Source organism: Xenopus laevis, chromosome 8S (genome assembly GCF_017654675.1).
Source record: "Xenopus laevis strain J_2021 chromosome 8S, Xenopus_laevis_v10.1, whole genome shotgun sequence".
Taxonomy (NCBI): Eukaryota; Metazoa; Chordata; class Amphibia; order Anura; family Pipidae; genus Xenopus; species Xenopus laevis.
The window spans coordinates 7,743,943-7,764,930 of NC_054386.1; the positions used below are offsets into that span (position 1 = coordinate 7,743,943).

The window sequence follows — 20,988 nt, forward strand, 5'->3', positions numbered from 1 at the left end:
AACATTACACAAGTACATCATGAGGACATTGTGAGGCGTATGTAAACAAAAGAAGGGGTCATCATTTTGAGTAAATATAAGGTCTTGTCTACAGCAAGTGAGTAGAACAGGGCTGCCTTCTGCTCACCCGTGTTGTGCTCTGCACTTTATACTGCAAAACCAGGCCCATAAGCGTTCATTTAAGAAGTACTTACATTCAGCACTTAACTGGCAGGTGAATGCAGATGTAGTTCAGAATGTTTTTGTGAATGAGCACTAAAGGGGTATAATTTTGCCCCCCCCCCTTAGTGCTCTTGCATATTGGGCATTACTAAATTTGTTTTGGAGAAGGAAGGTGGAAGTGGAAGAAAAGATGAAAATCATATTTATTAATTATTTTATTAAACGTATGCTCTCCAGTTCCACTTAATGTAGGGCTGCTGCAAGGGTCTGTACCAGATCTGCTGTTGTTCTCCCTGTACACTTTGTCTTTGGGGATCTCATCCGCTCATTTGGCTTTAATTATCATCTGCATGCTGATGATACCCAAATATTTTTATCTACCCCTTCATTAACAGCTGAAACTGAGACTCAGATCTCTAGCTGCCTCATAGAAATCTCCAGCTGGATGAACCAGCGCCACCTCAAACTCAACAAAAATGTAACTATTCGTCTTTTCACCCTAGCCTGGTTCTACTCCCCCACTTACTATCTTTATTGATGGCATGCTCATTAACCCCTTCAACTGAGCACACTATCTGGGGGTAATCCTTGACTCCTCTCTTTCTCTGATCATATTGACACCACTGTCAATCTTGTCACTTTTTATTATGCAATATTGCCAAAATCCATCTTTTTTCTTTCACTTGCTACAGCCAAGATTCTCATGCATACTCTCATCCTATCCCGACTAGATTACTGTAAGCTTCTACTAACTGGCCTCCGTAACTCCCATCTCTCCCCTCTACAGTTTGTATTTAACACTGCTGCCACATTTTTCCTCCTCTCATCCAAAAGGGTTCAGGCCCCTCCCCTGCTGAAGTCTTTATGATGGCTTCCCATAAAACAAAGAATAATTCACAAACTCCTCCTCATAATCTTTAGACCATCATTCCTCGGCACTTAACTACATATCATCTTATTCCTGCCCGGGTCCTCCGCTCCTCTCAGAGCAACTGCATGGTTGCAACACTACTAATGCTGTTTCCCGCATTAAACCTTTCTGGCTTTCTGCTCCTCATATTTTAATGCCATTCCTGAATTTCTCCAGAGAGAATCCTCTCCCGCCGTCTTTAGAACTAAACTCAAAGACTACCCCTTGGAGCACTTGCATAACACCTGAACTGGGAACTGGCACATTTATGGCAGTATCACACACTGTAACCTGCAGCACTTAATATCCCCCCATGATTTGTGTTTGTAAAATTACCCTTCCATTAAGACTGTAAGCTCTATGGGCAGGGACCTCCATCATTTTGTCTCCTTGACACTAAGCACTTAATCTGTATTGTAACTGTACTTTATATTTATCTGCATTTTTCATTTATTTATATCTACTATTCCAATGACACCGTTTGTTCTACTCATTTATTGTTCTGCTGTATAGTGCTGTGCCCTCAAGAAATACAAATACAAGATATGCATACATACAGGGTCGGACTGGGGCGCCCAGCCACCGGGACTGCTGTCCAGTGTCCCCCGCCTGCCATCCAGGGCCCCTCCGGCCCCCCTGCCTCCCCTGCTCACCAGCTCCTATTGCAGTGCCGCCGGGAACACACACGCTGACATCGCTACCCAGCGCGCCGCACACCACTGTGCATGCGTGCCCGGCGCCATGCATCAGGAACTTTTTATTTTAAAATTGATTGGGATTGGGGGGTCTGGACCGGCGGGGGCCATGAGGGTCGGGGCCCACTGAGTTTTTTCCCGATGTTTTTTCCAGTCCGACCCTGCATACATATATACATACATTTATTGAATAGAGGAAATAAAGTAGTCTACGAGGAGCTGACAATATCGCAAAGAGAGGGAACAGCATTTGGAAAGGTGTTGATAGTGAAAAGAGAGTGATGTGAAACTCTCTTCTACAGAAATAATGTGAAAGCAGGAAAAGTGCTGACACAGTTTCAGAGATGGGAGGTGACAGTGGGATGAGGAGACATTCTTTCATTGAGAGGAGGTAACAAAGACACAGATGCTTAATTTTACAAAAGTGGGGAAATAAGAAGAGGGGCTATTAGAAGACAGAGTTAGAACTAACATTCTACATGGTACAGGGGAGAAATCAAAAGTGTTTTAGAAATGGGCGATGACTGTGGAAGTATAATAGAGTATAACAGAATAGCGCAATGGATAGATTAAGGTGGCAATCCCACAGAAAGCTACACATTTGCTACAATATTTTCACAACACAATCAAGGGGGCTTGGAATGATATTGACCATTTTCATGTTGTGTTTTTAAGTTGCTGAAAAACACTTGGGGGCCCATTTACTTAGTTCGAGTGAAGGAATAGAATAAAAAAAACTTCGGATTGCAAATGTTTTTTTTTGGCTACTTCGACCATCGAATTGGCTACTTTGACCTTCGACTACGACTTTGAATCAAACGATTCGAACTAAAAATAGTTCGACCATTCGATAATTGAAGTACTGTCTCTTTAAAAAAAACTTTGACCCCCCTACTTCACCACCTAAAACCTACCGAGGTGCAATGTTAGCCTATGGGGAAGGTCCCCATAGGCTTTGGAACAATTTTTAGGTTGAAGAAAAATCATTCGATCGATGGATTTTTCATTTGATCGCTCGATAGAACTATTTGCAGGAAAATCCTTCGACTTCGATATTCGAAGTCGAAGGATTTACATTCGACAGTCGAATATCGAGGGTTAATTAACCCTCGATATTCGACCCTAGGAAAATCTGCCCCTTGGACAGCCAACAAATAGAAACAATTGCATATAAAGGCTGAAGAAAGTTGTTTTGAAAATAGTTTCCAGCTTAATACAAAAATCTGTGAAATTTCACAATACAAAACAAATGCTACAGAGTATCCATACTTATCATTTTCAAATCCTTTAATGTTAATGTGAAGTTGACTTTGTAAGAATTCTTCTTGCTTGTTGAAAATTAAATATGTTGGCTTCCAACTAAAGAAAAGAGAAAGCTTAAATAAGTTTTAACACTTGTCCATTTATACTTGCTAGTTATAATTATACCGTTTTAAGGATTAAAGAAAAACTTTGAGAAGCTAAGCTTAGTGGTTGTCACAAATGACCAAGCAGAGAAATAAGGTTCATTTGTAATAGAAGCAGATCATACATGGCTGATTATTCATTTCTAATGCTAACTGCACTGGTTTCAGAGCTGTCATGTACTTTTACTTATGTACATCTACATAAAGAAAGTACATTAGTAAAAGTATGTGACAGTTTGGCCCCTTAGGGTAAGGCCAGACGTGGCGTTTTTGCGGCGTTTTTATGTATGTATTTTTAAAAAAGAACAGCCAGGCCTAAATACGCTACTGAAACCACAAGCGACCGTCAACATGCGTTTTTCAGCACGTACGATTATTTTCCCAACATGCACTTCTCATTGTTCTCATTGTTCTCATTGAATTTGGACGCCATATTTAAAATACGCCGCGTTTTTACGTAAAGTGTGGTTTCAAACGTGCAGATCCCATAGAGTCTATTAATTTTGAGGTATTGGCGTTTCTGCTAAAAAACGGCGTCCTGTGGCGGATTTCAGCTTGCAAGCACCCTGTGTGAATTGCCATAGTTCGTTTTCCATTAGTTTCACTGGTAGTGCAGTTTATGCGATCTACGCCTGGCTGTTTCTTTTTTAAAAACGCAACGTAAAAACGCCACATCTGGCCTTGCCCTAAGTGTATGCAACTGAAAGCAGCATAAATCAGAGTGAATTAGAAGAAAAGAAGATGGGGAGCTACTGAGGGCACCTTTGGAGGTGCAGATCTTCACTGCTAAAGGATTATGTTCCCTGGTCTTTATTGTGTACTGTAAATAATATTTATAATATTGTTACTAAACAGAGTTTCCTAACCATTCTCAGACTGCACACAATTTTAGGCGGTTAGTGACTAATCCCCAAAATTTTCACATTACTTTTGTAAAACAACTTCAACCAAACGCCCATCCACAATTTTACCTTTTACCTTATTTATCAATAAAATTATTTTAAAAATTCAGTGCGGGAAAAGACTCTGATAAAATCATGAAAAAAATTGAATCATGCAATTTTCTTTTTTTTGATGCCCGAAAACGCTGACTTTTTCTGATTATCGCCCAAAAACCACAAATGTTTTGGATTATCATACGAAACCCAGCGCAGATCATGGTATGTTCCAATTGTAAAAGGAACATCTGCCATTGACTTCTACATGACTTCGGCAGGTTTGAGTATTTTTTTATTTGGACTTTTCGCAGCCTCAAGGTATAATAAATCTCGAAAAATTCCAGTTATGGGGGTTATTTATCAAGCTTTGAAAATTTCTCACTATTTTGTTAAAACCACTCTGACCAAATTCCTGCTGACTTTATTTTACAATATTTATCAATAAACTTTTACAAAAAAAAATCTGGTGCAGGAAAAGACTTGATAAAATCGTGAAAAAAATCGAAATTGTACAATTTTTCGTATTTGACACCCTACTTTTTTGGATTATCGCCGAAAACCACTAAATCTTTGGATTATTGTACAAAACCCGTCGCGGGTCAGGATATCGCACAACTGCAAACGGGACATCTGCCGTTGACTTCAACATGATCTCGGCAGGTTTGAGATGGAGTACTTTTTATTCAGACTTTTAAAACCATTGGAGTTTAATAAATCATGAAAAATGCGAGTTTTTTTTTCTCTAAAAAAAATAGTTTTCCCCTTTAAAAGTCCAATCAGAAAAATCAGACTTTAGTAAATATCCCCTTTGTTTCCACAGAAAAAATAGTTTTCCTCTTTAAAACTCAGGGCCAGAAAAAGATCGGACTTTAGTAAAAAACCCCCTTAATGTTTTCTTGCTTTCTTAGTAAATAGTTGTTCATCTTCCAACACTTTTTTCTCAGTTGTTTTCAGATAGTTTACCACAAATAAAGACTTTTTTCAATCACTTTCTATTTGTGAATGGTTTCCTCGTGAGGCAACTTCGGAGGACTTCGGAAAACAAAGCGCTCCGAATGCCATCCCGCCGGCGATTTAGATTCCAGAGAGCGGGAAGGCTTTTTGGGGAGATTAGTCGCCCGAGTTAGAGGCCATTAGTTAGTGGGCGACTAAATCTCCCTGAATCTTCGCGCGTGCCTGTGCCCTGTTCTAAATTTATACAGGTATAGGATCCCTTATCTGGAAACCCAATATCCAGAAAGCTCCGAATTACGGAATGGCTGTCTCCCATAGACTAGATTTTATCCAAATAATCCAAATTTTTTAAAATTATTTCCTTTTTCTCTGTAATAATAAAACAGTAGCTTGTACTTGATCCCAACTAAGATATAATTAATCCTTATTGGAAGCAAAACCAGCCTATTGGGTTTATTTAAATGAATTTCTAGTAGATTTAAGGCATGAAGACCCAAATTACGGAAAGATCCATTATCCGGAAAACCCCAGGTCCCGAGCATTCTGGATAACAGGTCCCATACCTGTACTTTAGTTGATACATTTCTTTTGTCCCTGCTAAACAAAATCCCTGAGTGTCATTAAAGGCAGCTGTTAGAATTGATACAATAGTTGCTAATATTCTACAGATACTGCGGAGAAATGTATCAACGAATGTAGAAAATTTTAGATCAAAATCTGCACCTGAATAACTGAGCTGCCAGACTGAAACACCAGAGACAGAAACATTCAACATTAAAGCTCAATTCTGAAAAAACGGTAAGGAAATGAAAAACAGAAAGCAACTGGAAATTTTTTTTCATAAATAACACCTAAATCAGAGAACCTTATACACAGCAATTGACTTTGGTGGTCCGGGTGCACATACTATGGACCCATAGCTAAAATCAGATCTTGACACTGCAATTTCCAACTCTTAATTAAGGCTTAAACTCACCAAGCAGCCCTGAGCCTGTAGTAAGGAGAGAATCACTGGCCTACCACTAACTAACGAAACAATCATACCACTAACATTAATATTTCTCCAACACAAACCACCCCATGAAGCTACACATTTTATAACTTGTGTCTCACTTATCTTACCCCTACAGAGTGTAAGCCCATGTGCGCGGGCCCTCATTACCTACTGCATCTGTTTGTCTGCACAAAGCTCGAGTGAAGGAATAGAGAAAAATAGAGGAAAAATAGTTCGAATTTCGAATGTTTTTTTGGCTACTTCGACCATCGAATTGGCTACTTCGACCTTCGACTACGACCTTTGACTTTGAATCGAACAATTCGAACTACAAATCGTTCGACTATTTGACCATTCGATAATCGAAGTACTGTCTCTTTAAAAAAAACTTCGACCCCCTAGTTCGCCACCTAAAACCTACCGAGGCAAATATTAGCCTATGGGGAAGGTCCCATAGGCTTTCCAAGGTTTTTCCGGATTGAAGGATAATCCTTTGATCGATTGATTAAAATCCTTCGAATCATTCGTTTCGAAGGATTTAATCGTTCAATCGAACGATTATTCCTTCGATCGTTCGATCGCACTATTTGCGCTAAATCCTTCGACTTCGATATTCGAAGTCGAAGGATTTCAATTCGGCAGTCAAATATCGAGGGTTATTTAAGCATCAATATTCGACCCTAAGTAAATGTGCCCCTTATGTACAGCACTGGGGAATATGTTGTATAATTTTTATAAATAAAAGCAATAATAATACTTCCTCTCCAACGACCTCCCATCTGCAGTTGTGTTTAGTAAGGCTTGTTTGATAAATTGCTTTCTTGTTTCAATAGCCAATGCCTTAGTATATTACTGACTATGTCTACTCTTCTCCTTAGTAACCTTTGTTAGATAGATTGCTTTTTTCTCGTGAACGCTATTACTTTATGAATTCCTACTGACTGCTGCAGAATGGAAATCTGTATCGATGATCCCTTCCAGACCCAGCAAAAAGCTAAGGAGAAAGACTTTTATCAGCAGAGATACACTGTACACAGTTTATACAGTCTGTAGCTTCAAAACTAACCGTTTAAAATAATAAAGATTAATTACAAAAATGTTTCTTCTCATTTGGGCTATTCAAATTTAGATTATGTTCTGAAGGTTAACCTCCCATTTAATCAAAAAAAAATGTGTAGGAAGGTATTTTCCCACCATTAATCTGGATCACAGAAGCAATGTGTTTTACTTGCGGCGATCTGAAACTTTCATAAGGGGAAGGCATACCTCCCAACATTTTGGAAGTAAAAAGAGGGACAAAAAATTTTTTTCGGAGAATTTTTGACCACACCCCTTTCTGTGGCCACACCCCCTAATTACCATGTTCGTTTTACAAAATTTGGCAGGTTATGAAAGTTTGAAAATATTTCTCCTTATCTAAACTGTGTTTTTGTGTCTCAAAATTGTTACAAAGTATCTTATTTGCACCTGTAAGCTGTTCTGGGCTCTCTGCTAAAAGTCAATTGAGTGAGAAACTTTGTTTCTTTTTCTGGCTGTTCAGTGCAAAGAAAAGAGGGACTTTCCAGTACAAATGAGGGACTGCGGGTTGAGCTGTCAAAAAGGGACAGTTGGGAGGTATGGGAAGGTGTTTTTTAGGAGATTTGTTGCCTATGGTATCACTGATCTACTGAAACTCTCCTTGTGTGCCAGCGCCCAAAGGGACATTACAGAGTGTAGGTAAGATTCTAAGGGGTTTATTTATCAAAAATTTAAGTTAGAGATGGCCACAGTCCTCTAGAGTGAAATTCTGCCACTCTCCATTCATTTCTATGGGATTTTGAAAGGTGTATTAATCAAAGGATGAACTTTCCCTTTCACCCAATAATAAATACTCTTTATTACAAAATCCCATAGAAATGAATGGATAGAGGCGGAATTTCACTCTAGAGGACTGTGGCCATCTCTAACTTCACTTTTTTTTTTTATAAATATACCCCTAAGAATGCTAAGAAAGATACAGCTACTGTAAAACTTGTACAAAATGGATTCTGTTAGGGGAAATGTTTTTTAGCATCAGTTTTTGCATCGTGCATCAGTTCATAGCACTTCTCAAGCAGAATCCTGCATTGAAATACATTTTTCACAAATTTGTTTTTTATATTTAATTTTTAAATTTGACATGGTGCTAGATGTGTTCTTAGTTTCCCCGGTGCCCTTAGCTATGTGATTTGTGCTCTGGTAAACTTCAGTCACTCTTTCCTGCTGCTGCAAGTTGGAGTAATATCATCCCTCACTTTCCCCCTAGCAGCCTTTCAACAGATCAAAGGGATGGTAACATGATAACAGCTCCTTGAGGGTCAGGGCACACAGTCACATTCGGGGAGATTAGTCGCCCGGCAACAAATCTCATCTATCTGCCCCAAACTAAGGGGCATATTTATCGAAATGTAGGATTAGAGCTCACAATAGAAAAATTCGCTACTTTCTATTAATTCCTTTGGGATTTTTAGAAGCATATTTATACACCATTCTTTGGAAAGACTTTTGCCTTCCTCTATATCAACTAGCAGTTAGGCAGGTTATATGTAGACTTAAAAGGACGAACTTAATGGCTATGTGTCTTTTTTCAACCTAACTTACTGGGGCTCATTTATCAACACTGGGCAAATTTGCCCATGGGCAGTTACCTATAGCAACCAATCAGTTATTAGCTTTTTGAAACCAACTGCAAGTAGAACAATGAATGCAGCAATCTGATTGGTTGCCATGAGTTACTGCCCATGGGAAAATTTGTCCAGTGTTGATAAATGAGCCCCACTATGTTACTTTATCTGCCCCTAAAAGTTAATTTCATTTAATATTAACTGTGAACACTGCAATAATCACAAAAAGAATGTCTTCATTTATAATGAATGCTCTGCAACTGGTTAGCTTTATCAGATATGTTTGATATCCAATTTTTTTATACTTACGCCACGCAGTTTTCAGTTTGACTATAGTTTTTCAAATTCACAATGCTTTTCTGGCTGTTCTCTATATCTTTTTGTAGCTCGTGTATATGATGTTTCTCCTCCAAAACTTTAAATGTAAGGGCTGTAAATTAGCATAATAAAATTAATATTGAGCTTTCCAAACCAGTGTTTCCTAAAGAACAATGCCAAGATATTGAAAGTAAACGTATGGAAATGATCATTCACATCCCATATACAAGTCCACTAGAGCAGGGAGTAAAACTAAATGATGTCTAAACTGAAGAAAGGAAATGGACACAGATATGAAACAGGAGCAGATATAAATGCAGCAATCATTGAAGTATCGGCATTGCAATGAGCTAGTATGCAAGAAGTTGTATACATGAGATATACAAAAGTTTTTAATAGACTTTTGATTCAAATATTTCATTTTTTTTTCTTACTGTTTTTGAGATATGCAATATTTTATATTGGGTTACTTAAATGATTTTTTTCCCTGCTGCTAACAAACCATTTATGCTATGAGACAATTAGCAGGGCTTTCGCTGCACAAAAAATAACAATGGTATATCAAATCACAAAGAAAACTCATGAAAGCAATAGAGGTACGGGACCTGTTATTCAGAATGCTCAAAACCTGGGGTTTTCCAAAATTTGGATCTTTATACCTTAAGTCTAATAGAAAACATTAAATAACCCCAATAGGCTGGTTTTACTTCAAATAAGGATTATTATATCTTAGTTTGGAACAAGTACAAGCTACTGTTTTATTATTACAGAGAAAAGGGGAATCATTTTTAAAAATGCAGTAAAAAAAAAATATTTAATATATTTAAAATATATTTTATTATAATGAAGTCTATGGGAGAGTCTATGGGAGACAGCCTTTCCATAATTCGGAGCTTTCTGGATAATTGGTTTCCAGATAATGGATCCCATACCTGTACTACACTTTAAAAAATTTTTAAAAAAAGCATATAATGCAAATGGAGACGACTGTAAAGAAATATTATGCTTGTAAATTTCATTTTTTGTAAGAGGTATTGGTTACTTACTTTGAATCTGTTCTTTTAAAATGTCCTTATCTTGTGTATCCTGCTCTAGCTGAAAAACTAATTATACAAATTGATGTACAAACTGCAAATGTAAGCACAAATAGACTAATCTTAACAGGTACCAACTTACCAAGTTCTATCAAAAGCTTATCCAAGTTGCTCATAAAGTTCCTGTCAGTCATTTTCAACTGAAATAAATAAATAAATTCATTAAAAGAATGTATTCTGAAAAGCATTTTGAGAGTGTTAAAGGGTTGATATTATATAGATAAAATGAGTACAGGAATCACATGTAACATTTGTTAATAGACAAATACACACAGCAGCATGTTCCTCAAGCCATTGAGTTAAACTCATTGCTTCACTTTTTCTCAACCAAACATTTTTTTTCCTGCAGCTAACAACTTTTTAAAGGGATACTGTCATGGGAAAACATGTTTTTTTCAAAACGCATCAGTAAATAGTGCTGCTCCAGCAGAATTCTGCACTGAAATCCATTTCTCAAAAGAGCAAACAGATTTTTTTATATTCAATTTTGAAATCTGACATGGGGCTAGACATTTTGTCAATTTCCCAGCTGCCCCTGGTCATGTGACTTGTGCCTGCACTTTAGGAGAGAAATGCTTTCTGGCAGGCTGCTGTTTTTCCTTCTCAATGTAACTGAATGTGTCTCAGTGGGACATGGGTTTTTATTATTGAGTGTTGTTCTTAGATCTACCAGGCAGCTGTTATTTTGTGTTAGGGAGCTGCTATCTGGTTACCTTCCCATTGTTCTTTTGTTTGGCTGCTGGAGGGAAAAAGGGAGGGGGATGATATGATTCTAACTTGCAGTACAGCAGTAAAGAGTGATTGAAGTTTATCAGAGCACAAGTCACATGACTTGGGGCAGCTGGGAAATTGACAATATGTCTAGCCCCATGTCAGATTTCAAAATTAAATATAAAAAAAATCTGTTTGCTCTTTTGAGAAATGGATTTCAGTGCAGAATTCTGCTGGAGCAGCACTATTAACTGATTCATTTTGAAAAAAAAATTTTTTCCCATGACAGTATCCCTTTAAGCTGTATAAAAAAAATATTTCCCTAGTCATTTTGCAATTCCCAGCTATAAAATAGGATAAACAACTGTAGGATAATGATTGAGTAGCTACACAAAGCTTTTAAACAGATTTATAAATCATGATGCTGGCATGTTTTTAAGTACGGTATAATAGTAGCTCTAAAGGGAACTATGTCTAATACCTCCAGTGCCAAAAACTGTGAAAGTTTGTCAAAATGTATCAATAAAAAATGTATAATAATAAAATTGGAGGTAGAAGCAATTCATTTTAGTATGTTTACATTTTCTTTCATTTGATATAGTTCAATATGTACAATTCACTTAAAGGGCAAGTCAACCCCAAAATACAAATTTGCCTAATAGAAGAATACACAATTCTAAGCAACTTTGCAATATACATTCAATACAAATTTTCTGTCATTAGAAGTTATTTGTATATGTATTGTTATTAAAAGGAGTGTTTGTCTGTCCCTGTCTATTCTCTGTCCTGATGGCTCAGACTGTTGATACAATGTAAGACAAGCCAGCTGATTAAAAGACCTGTCTTTGCTGGGGAACGAAGACTTTTGCAACATTGTTTAGAAAGTAAAAACCAGGAATTGAGCAAAGGCTGCTTTCAATAGCAATTGCATTTACAAAATCAAGTTAAAACCACTGAAAATGTTTACTGATGCACACAACGTGTAGGGAGGAAAATGGAGGAGAAATGTCTGAAATGCCTCAGACCTGATTCAATGAAATGTCTAATCACTAGAGTGTGTCCTAAAATGTATTTGTGTGGCTGCTTGTCCATAAAGAAGGCCAAGCTGCTTACAAACTGTTCTTTCTGCTGACATTCCTTCTTGAGGCAGTAAATGGTCCAAATGTTGGTCATGTAGCATGTCTGAATGCTATTGCCTATACAATGTAAATTTGGCATCACCTTTATTACACAGAATACAGTCAGCAGAGGCAGAAAAGTGCTTTGTTTCTTGTGTATGAGGCTAAAGTTGATAAAAAGCGGTTGTGCTATTGATGCAAAGTCATAATTTTATCTTATATACACAATTTCAAAAGGCATCTGTTAATTAATAATGGAAAAAAACATGAATATTGTAGGTCTAAATATACAAAGATAAATTAATGAGAATAAACCTTGCTGGTAAATGATATAGATGATGTTGACCCACAAATATTACAGGTGACATGAGTGCAGGGCTACTCCTGCCATGAGTCAAGATGAGAACTTTGCCTCAGGCAGTGATCGGCCAGTTACAAGAGGAGGCAAAAAAACCACCTCTTGTAACTTTAACTAATTTTACATTTTCCTGGGTTGTACACTATTTTTAGTGGTCCTCTAAAAAATGTATAATGGAGGTTCTACTCTACATAACGTAGAGTAACAACAGCAGGAAGAAGTTGTGCATAGCAAAACGTTACTAATATATACTCTACGGGGCAGATTTACTTAGGGTCGAATATCGAGGGTTAATTAACCCTCGATATTCGGCTGTCGCAGTTAAATCCTTCGACTTCGAATATCGAAATACCGCAATTCATTCAATCGAACGATTGAAGGAAAAATCATTCGATAGAACGGTTAAATCCTTAGGATCGAACGATTCGAAGGCTTTTAATCCATCGATTGAATGATTTTTCTTCGACCCAAAAAAAGCTTAGAAAGGCTATGGGGACCTTCCCCATAGGCTAACATTGAGGTTCGGTAGGTTTTAGGTGGCGAAATAGGGGGTGGAAGTTTTTTTTTAAAGCGACAGTACTTCGACTATCAAATGATCGAACAGTCGAACGATTTTTAGTTCGAATCGTTCGATTTGAAGTCGTAGTCGAAGGTCGAAGTAGCCAAAAAAAACATTCGAAAATCGAAGTTTTTTTTATTCTATTCCTTCACTCGAGCTAAGTAAATGTGCCCCTACATTTATGCATTGTATTTGAATCTAAGGAAAAGATGGATTATTCCAGTGGCAGAAGGGTTAACAAAATAAAAAGAAAGAATTATAACACAGTGCTTACATTGTAGGGAGGAATAGGAAGGGGTAGCTAAAAGATGATGAAAAAAAAAATGATTTTTTGTTCATATGCCATTTTCTGCATCTTATTCTTTTGTGGAACTAAGACTGATACGTAGTACCCGAATTCATACTGTTCGTATCAATTGTAACATCATCTGTATGTATTCAACATTGTTGCAGAAAAGGACTGACTGAAAAGGTGTTTGTGTCATGACAGTCTTATGTTGAAATGTTAGTGTGGGGGTGGGAGTCGGTGACTTTATTTCTGGTTGTGTGTTATGGGGGAGTATAAAGTGTTGTTCTATACAAGATGTGGGATCTTGATAACGGTCCTAGACCAAGACCGAAATGTCGATCCATACGGTATGTTTTTAGATTTTTGATCATCAATCATTTTTTAAAAATTCCTGTGTGCGCTGCTTACAACGAAAGGACATGTGAACATTCGATATTGCAGCAGCACCGGTTAAGAACAGGTTAAAGGTGTGCGAGAGACCCTTTTGGTTCTGATATATATATATAGTATGTATATTATATATAGATGTTTATAGCTATACAGATATATAGGGGCAGATGTATCAAGGGTCGAATTTCGAGGGGTTAAATCCCTCGAAATTCGACTGGGGAATAGAATCGAATAGGGAATTCGGGCGAATTAAGCGCTGGCGAATAGTCGAATGGGCGAATATTCGCCCGGCGAATAGTCACACAATCAAATATTCGATCGAAGGATTTTCATTCGATCGAATGCCTTTTTATTTGATAAAAAACTTAGAAAACAAGCCTATGGGACTTTCCCATAGGCTTTTAAAGCAATTCGGTAGGTTTAATCTAGCGAAGTAGGCAGTCGAATGATTTTTAATAGAGACAGTACTTCGACTATCGAATGGGCGAATAGTCGCAGCGTTTTTTCGCTCGATCTATTCAAATCATTCTACTCAGGTCGAATTTACGCCAATTCGATAGTCGAGGAGCACAAAAAACTACTCGAAATTCAAGTTTTTTCCCCTCTATTCATTCACCCGAGCTTAGTGAATGTGCCCCAGAGTGAGGAGGCAGAGGGTTATTAGAGATGGAGAGGTGAGTGTGGGGGTAACTCAGCCGAATGAGAGGAAAGTACAAGACTAAGAGGACAGTGAATAGAGTGAGGCCATGGGGCAAATTCACTAACCTCCGAAAATTCGGCAGCGACGGGTTCGCTCACATCGTAACACTTCACCAGGTGTAGATTCGCCAGGACAATGCTAATTCACTAAAATCTGAAGTTGCGTCCAGGGCACCGAACGCTGCTGAAGTAGCGCTAGCGTTACCGGGCAAGCGAAGCGAAGTTGCGCTAGCGTTGGCTAATTTGCATATGGCGGGAAGTTAAAGTGGAATGGACGTATATGTTACAGCAAATACATTACATTACACAAGTCCAGGGAACCTTAATAAAATAAAATAAAGTTGTTATATTGCCCTACACATGAGCCCAGTGTATAGTTTAGGTGCCATATGTTAGGAAATGTAGGGGGGAAGCCGGGTACCCCAGAAAAAATTTATGCTCTTTTGCAGCCTATCACCCTAAAAAAAGAAAAGACGCCAGCGTTTTTTTAGGACTTGGCAAAATGTTCAACTATTTTTTGAGGAACTCTTATCTACTCTATTGCACTTCGTCTGGTCTGAGGTGGTGAAGGCAAGTCTGGCGCAAGAGCTAACGTTCAGTAAAATCCGCATCTTAGTGAATTTGCCAGAGCGCAACTTCGCCAGGTGTACGGGAGCGAAGTAACGCTGGATTCTATCTCTTTCACTAGCGAAGTTACGTCTGCGTCCCCTCGGTGAAGTAACGAAACGACGTCATGCTGGCTAGCGTTAGTCACTTCACCCTTTAGTAAATCTGCCCCATGGAGAGGTGGGGGATACAATGGAGCAGCAGGACAAGGAACTGTAGGGGTTAATATGCTTTGTGGCAAATGAGAGAATAGTTGTAGGCAAAACCCACAGCCAACCGGTACCTATAAGAATGAATAATGAATGTAGTTACACAGCTATACACAGGTTCATTTATAGTCTCTATAACTCACACACACACAGTCTGTCAGACCTTCTTATACACAGCTCTCACCTTATAAACACACATTAGCAATTCATTTTACACACAGACACACACACACTAAGCTCAACACACCTGACAGACTCACACACATCTGCCCTAGGAAAGAAACTGGCGTCTCGCTTTCCTCACACAGTTGAGGAACAGGAAGCTCCTTACAGAGGGAAGGGGCGGGGCTAAATCCAAACTGCAGCTCTAAGGCGTAAAATAGGCAGCGAACTTATACTCAGACTGAATAGCTCTGGGATGGTCCATTTTTTTCGAAGTGGTGCTAACCTCAAGATGTAAGCCTTGTTTAAACTGATTGTAGATTTTTAATGATAATTTTAAGAAATGTGTTTATTAAAAAAAAGCATTTGGGGTGGAGCAGTGGTGACATAAGGGGCAGATACATTGAAATAGGTGGAGTTATGACGCTAGGGTGGGGTTATTGCACCACTAAAGGCCCTCGGGTTGCCACCTTTTACTACATTTTTTACCGGCGGGTGGGGGCGGAAACATAAAGGGGCAGGTGTGACGTCAAAGGGTGCGGACTCTGACGTAAGAGGGGGCTGGGCCACGGCGCAAAGATTTCCGAACGGAGGACAAAAGCTAAGTTTACAGGGGATTGGAGGCGGGCCGAGCGGTCTTTTTAAGGGTATTACAAATTTACCGGCAGCTACATTGCCGGTAAATTTGTAATACCGGCCCCAGTCTTGCCAGGTGTTTTACCGGCTAGGCCGGTAAAATACCGGCTGGATGGCAACCCTAAAAGGCCTTCATACATGGGCCAATAAAAGCTTATTGGCCTGTGCGTGGGGCCATCCGAGGGGCGTCCCCGATCGAAAGTCGGCCACAAGTTGATGGTGCAGGGTAAAAAATCCTGTCGGATCGCGGCCACATCTGTTCGTTGGTGCAGTCCCGCGACCCGCGAATTAATCACACATTTTCCCAATTCATAAGAAATATGTAACAGAATGAATTTTGAGAAGGTAATTTTTCGCTATCTTTTTCCTCTTTGCCTTTCCAGAGGGAATATAAAAGTGGGCCATCATCTCAGTGTGGTGTTAGTAATACTACAAACAATCCACAAATGTAACTCTGATCTATACAAACATGTATTCGATTCAAACAGGGACAATATTATTTGTGTACGGCTGACTGGCTGTCCATCCACTGTTTATGATCACTTAGTAGAATAACACATGTTTTGTGACAGCAGCATGCAGTGTAAAAAGGAGACAGAACAAGAATTATTATTTAAAAACGATGTCCCTGGACAACGAAAGAATTACGTGGCTATTTCACACCTTTAAGTGGTGCGAGCGGAGACTGAAGAATTTCTCATCTGCAGACTGTCATTTAAGTACTAGGCAGTACATATTATGTTTCTAAGATAGATAATACATACCGCCAAGGTGCTAAACTTCTTTTTCCAAACTGCAATGTCCTTAAGTAATAACAGAGTTTCAGGGCTGTTTTATTAGATTAGATGATGGACCCATAAATCTGCTATATTTCTTTATTTAAACATTTTTTTGTATAATGTAAGATCTGCAAGATCTCCCCTGCAGTTCTAGCTGAGGCAGGCATCTTGGATTTCACTGGCTCCTCCTACCTATATCTTCCCAGCCAACTGCAGCTCTGAAATCTTGCACATGCTCAGTTTCCTTGCTTGCTTATCAACCCTTCTAAGCTATTTTCAAATCAGCCAAACCTGTGTGTTAGCTGCTGTTCAATGGTGCTGCCACCTGCTGGAAGTTAGTGTGTGCCCTTCATTTGCATAATAACATCACCAGCAGGGGACAAGATAGGGAAATCTTGTGATACTTCTAGTGGAGTAGTTTACTAAAGCTAGGCATTCTGGGTAGAATACTAAAGGCAGTGCTACAATCTGAGCATGCTCCTGAAATTTGCATATTATAGTCTCTGTTATAGTCTCAGTATGGACTCCCTCAGTGAAAGAACCCATTTGACAAAGCAAGGGATTTTTTTAAACTTTTTTTCAAAAAACTATATATTTGATTAAACGTGTTTAGGTTGTACTGGTCAGATTGTTAACAGGTGTTTGATTTTGGCTGTGATAGGTGCCCTTTAAATGAGAAGGATCTTGGGGTTTTTGTAGATAACACGTTGTCTAATTCTGGGCAGTGTCATTCTGTGACTACTAAAGCAAATAAAGTTCTGTCTTGCATAAAAAATGGCATTAACTCAAGGGATGAAAACATAATTTTGCCTTTATAGGTCCCTAGTGGAGTTTTGGACTCCAGTCCTTAAGAGGGATATAAATAAGTGCAACTAAACTGGTTAGAGGGAGGGTAGACTGTCAAGGTTGGGGTTGTTTTCTCTGGAAAAAAAAAGGCACTTGCGAGGGGACATGATTAAAATTTACAAGTACATTAGAGGACATTATAGACAAATAGCAGGGGACCTTTTTATCCATGAAGAGAATCACTGTACCAGAGGCCCCCTTCAGACTAGAAGAAAAGAACTTTCATTTGTGAGTGCGCTGCTCTGTATACAGTATATACATATATATTACAAAAATGCTGTTGCACTCTAGGGGCTTTTGCAAATAGAAAAAAACTTTATTTGAATCAACGTTTCGCCCCTCACTGGGGTCTTTATCAAGTCGATTCAAATAAAGCTTTTTTCTATTGAAAAAGAGTGTGCTCATCCTTTATTCTTATATATACACACACACACACACACACACTTCACAGTGCTACTGCTTTCCCCTAGCTACTTTTACTTTTTGGTTACAGATTCTCAAAGCCAGGGGGACAAGCCAGCAGATATAAACAAGTAACTGATGGGTTAAAGGGTTTTGCACTAAATACACTTTGGTGCACTGAACAGCACAAGTTATCACTATGGGATCCTATGGCCGGCTTGTCTAATTGTATAAAAATGATCAGTACTGAAAGTATCTTTATACAGCGAGTACTGAGCCTCCCATAAATGATGCAAATGGCTCGGAGGGATTTTTTTTTCAAGTGAACTGAACGGATCTGTGAATATAATATCAGGGTTTTCCATCAGAATGATTTTAGCTCTGTATTGATGCGTCTCCTAATCCGACCCGACACCTCCAGCCATCTGCGGCATCTATCTGCCTTCTTTTCACCAAATCTTCAGCAGCCAAAGACAAATTGTTCTTGATACTAAATAAAAGATGCCTACGATTCCTGCTTCTTTAGGGTCAGGCCATACTGAGTGTATTGGGGAGATTTGGTCACCTGGCGACTAATCGCCTCGTTTTTGCAGGCGACCAATCTCCCCAAATGCCTTCCCTGACCCTGCGCCGGCTAAAATGAAAAAACGCCGGCGCTAATCACACGCGGTGCTTCATTTTCTGAAGTCGCCTCACTTCTTTATTCTTTATTTTAGCTCAAGACCTTGTGTATCATGTCTGGTAGAGGCATTTATTTCCCTTTATTATAGAAAGTCTGAATATAAAAGAGAGGCTTCATGAGCCTGAGTAGCGCCTTCATTATGCAGGACACAAAATTAACAAAAATTACAAAAAATAAAAAAAAACATGTAAATAGATTCCAAAATAACAAACAAATGTAACGTTTAATGTACATTGTGTATAAATATATGGGATGATCAAAACTGCCAAAACGATATCCCTTGTGATGTGATTGCAGAAAAACAGAAAAGGATTTACGTATAATTTGTATGTTCATATAATGGAATTTACATTCAGGGGGAATGCGTTTCTCCGCGTTTCCGATGCGATTGTCCTTGAATGGGTTATTGGTTGGGATATGGTCGTCGTCTCCCAGTTCTTTCCTTTCTTTCTGCTTGGTGACCTACAAATGACTTCTCACTCTCTCTACGGCTATTCTCGGTTTTAACTCTGTCTTGCTTATTGAGCAGAAAAGAAAAAACGCGTAAAAAGAAGACAGATTCATTTTTCATGACCTTAGAAAAGAGGGGTGTGTGTGTGTTAGACTGGGGTACTGGAAGTCAGATTGATTTTTAAGGGTGTATAGTCATATAGGGTCACATATACACCTAGGGGCAAATTCGTCAAGGGTCGAATATCGAGGGTTAATTAACCTTCGATATTCGACTGGGAATTAAAATCCTTCGACTTCGAATATCGAAGTCGAAGGATTTTTGCGCAAATAGCTTGATCGAACGATCAAAGAAATAAACGTTCGATCGATTGATCGAAGAAATAAACTATTGATTCCTTTGAATCGAACGATTCGAAGGATTTTAATCCAACGATCGAAGGATTATCCTTCGACCACAAAAACTTAGCCAAGCCTATGGGGACCTTCCCCATAGGCTAGCATTGGGTTCGGTAGCTTTTAGGTGGCGAACTAGGGGGTTGAGGTTTTTTCTTAAAGAGAAAGTACTTCGACTATCGAATAGTCAAACGATTTTTAGTTCGAATCCTTCGATTCGAAGTCGAAGGTCGAAGTAGCCCATTCGATGGTCGAAGTAGCCCAAGAAACACTTCGAAATTCAAAGTTTTTTTACTTCAAATCCTTCACTCGAGCTTGGTGAATGGGCCCCCTAATGTATTATCAATGATGCAAACATTTCGGTAATGGATAAGGGGGAGCTGAATGGCGGAATGCAACAGGGCATGAAGCTTCAGAGCGATTTTATTCTTTTTTTCTCCCTGTTGGGAGCTAATCTGACAGCAGTGCATGTGACTGTCCATAAAGCAGCATTTTGCTCAATGTGATTTACAGGAGGGAACTAGGAGTGAGCCCATTGTGCCTGGGAACTAGGAAAGTCGCACGGAGATGTAGGCGCTGTCTAACGCTAGAAGGTGCTGAAATATCTCCTTAAAGGACCAGTAACATCAAAAAATTTGTTGCCCATGCACTGGTAAAACTGGTGTGTTTGCTTCAGAAACTCTACTATAGTTTATATAAACAAGTTGCTGTGTAGCAATGGGGGCAGCCATTCAATGGAGAAAAGGCTCAGGTTACACAGCAGATAAGCTCTGTAGAACATAATGGTGTTATCTGTTATCCACTATTTAACCTGTGCCATATAGTCTTTTTTTCAATTTCCCCCATTGCTACACAGCAGCTTGTTTATATGAACTATAGTAGAGTTTCTGAAGAAAACACATCAGTTTTACCAGGGCAGGACAACACTACATGATATTTTCATGATGTTAAAACACTTTTTTGGTGTTACTGTTCCTTTAAAGGAGTTGTTCATCTTCCAAACACTTTTTTGAAATCAGTTGTTTTCAGATTGTTCCCCAGAAATAAAGACTTTTTTTTCAATTACAATTATAAATCTATGGGGAAAAAATGAAGACCAATTGAAAAGTTGCTTAGAACTGGCCGCTCTTTAACATAAAGTTAAGTCAACTTTTAGTATTATAGAGAATGGCCAATTCCAAGCAACTTTTATTTATTTTTGACATATTTTTTTTTTGTAGTTTTTATTTATTTATTTGCTTTGATCTTCTGACTCTTTCCTGCTTAAATATAGGGGGGGGGGGTCACTGACCCCATCTAAAAACAAATGGCCTTGAAAGGCTACAACTGTATTGTTAGCTACTTTGTTTTATTACTGCTCTTTCTATTCAGGCCCTCTCCTATTCATATTCCAGTTCCTTATACAAATCAATGCATGGTTGCTAGGTTAACTAGGAACTTAGCAACCAGCTTGCTGAAACTGCAGACTGCTGAATAAAAAGCTAAATAACCCCAAAAAATTAAAACCAATTTCAAATGGTCCCTCTCTACATCACACTAAAAATCAACTAGAGGTGAACTACCCCTTTAAAGGTGAACCAACC

The 20,988-nt window shown here is 38.7% G+C and overlaps 1 protein-coding gene across 1 annotated transcript in view; it reads right to left on the bottom strand.

Moving 5' to 3' along the window:
- The window catches only part of LOC108699751 (protein SIX6OS1-like), a 38,534-nt gene extending 23,034 nt beyond the window's left edge, over window positions 1-15,500 (bottom strand). Inside the window, exons 1-5 of the mRNA XM_041574989.1 lie at window positions 15,300-15,500; window positions 10,196-10,253; window positions 10,066-10,122; window positions 9,011-9,131; window positions 3,037-3,126 (exon numbers count right to left, since the gene is read on the bottom strand). Of these exons, the coding sequence (XP_041430923.1) occupies window positions 3,037-3,126; window positions 9,011-9,131; window positions 10,066-10,122; window positions 10,196-10,247 (320 nt within the window). The 5' untranslated portion in view covers window positions 10,248-10,253; window positions 15,300-15,500. The remainder of the gene's footprint in view (window positions 1-3,036; window positions 3,127-9,010; window positions 9,132-10,065; window positions 10,123-10,195; window positions 10,254-15,299) is intronic.
- Window positions 15,501-20,988: the final 5,488 nt, after the last annotated feature.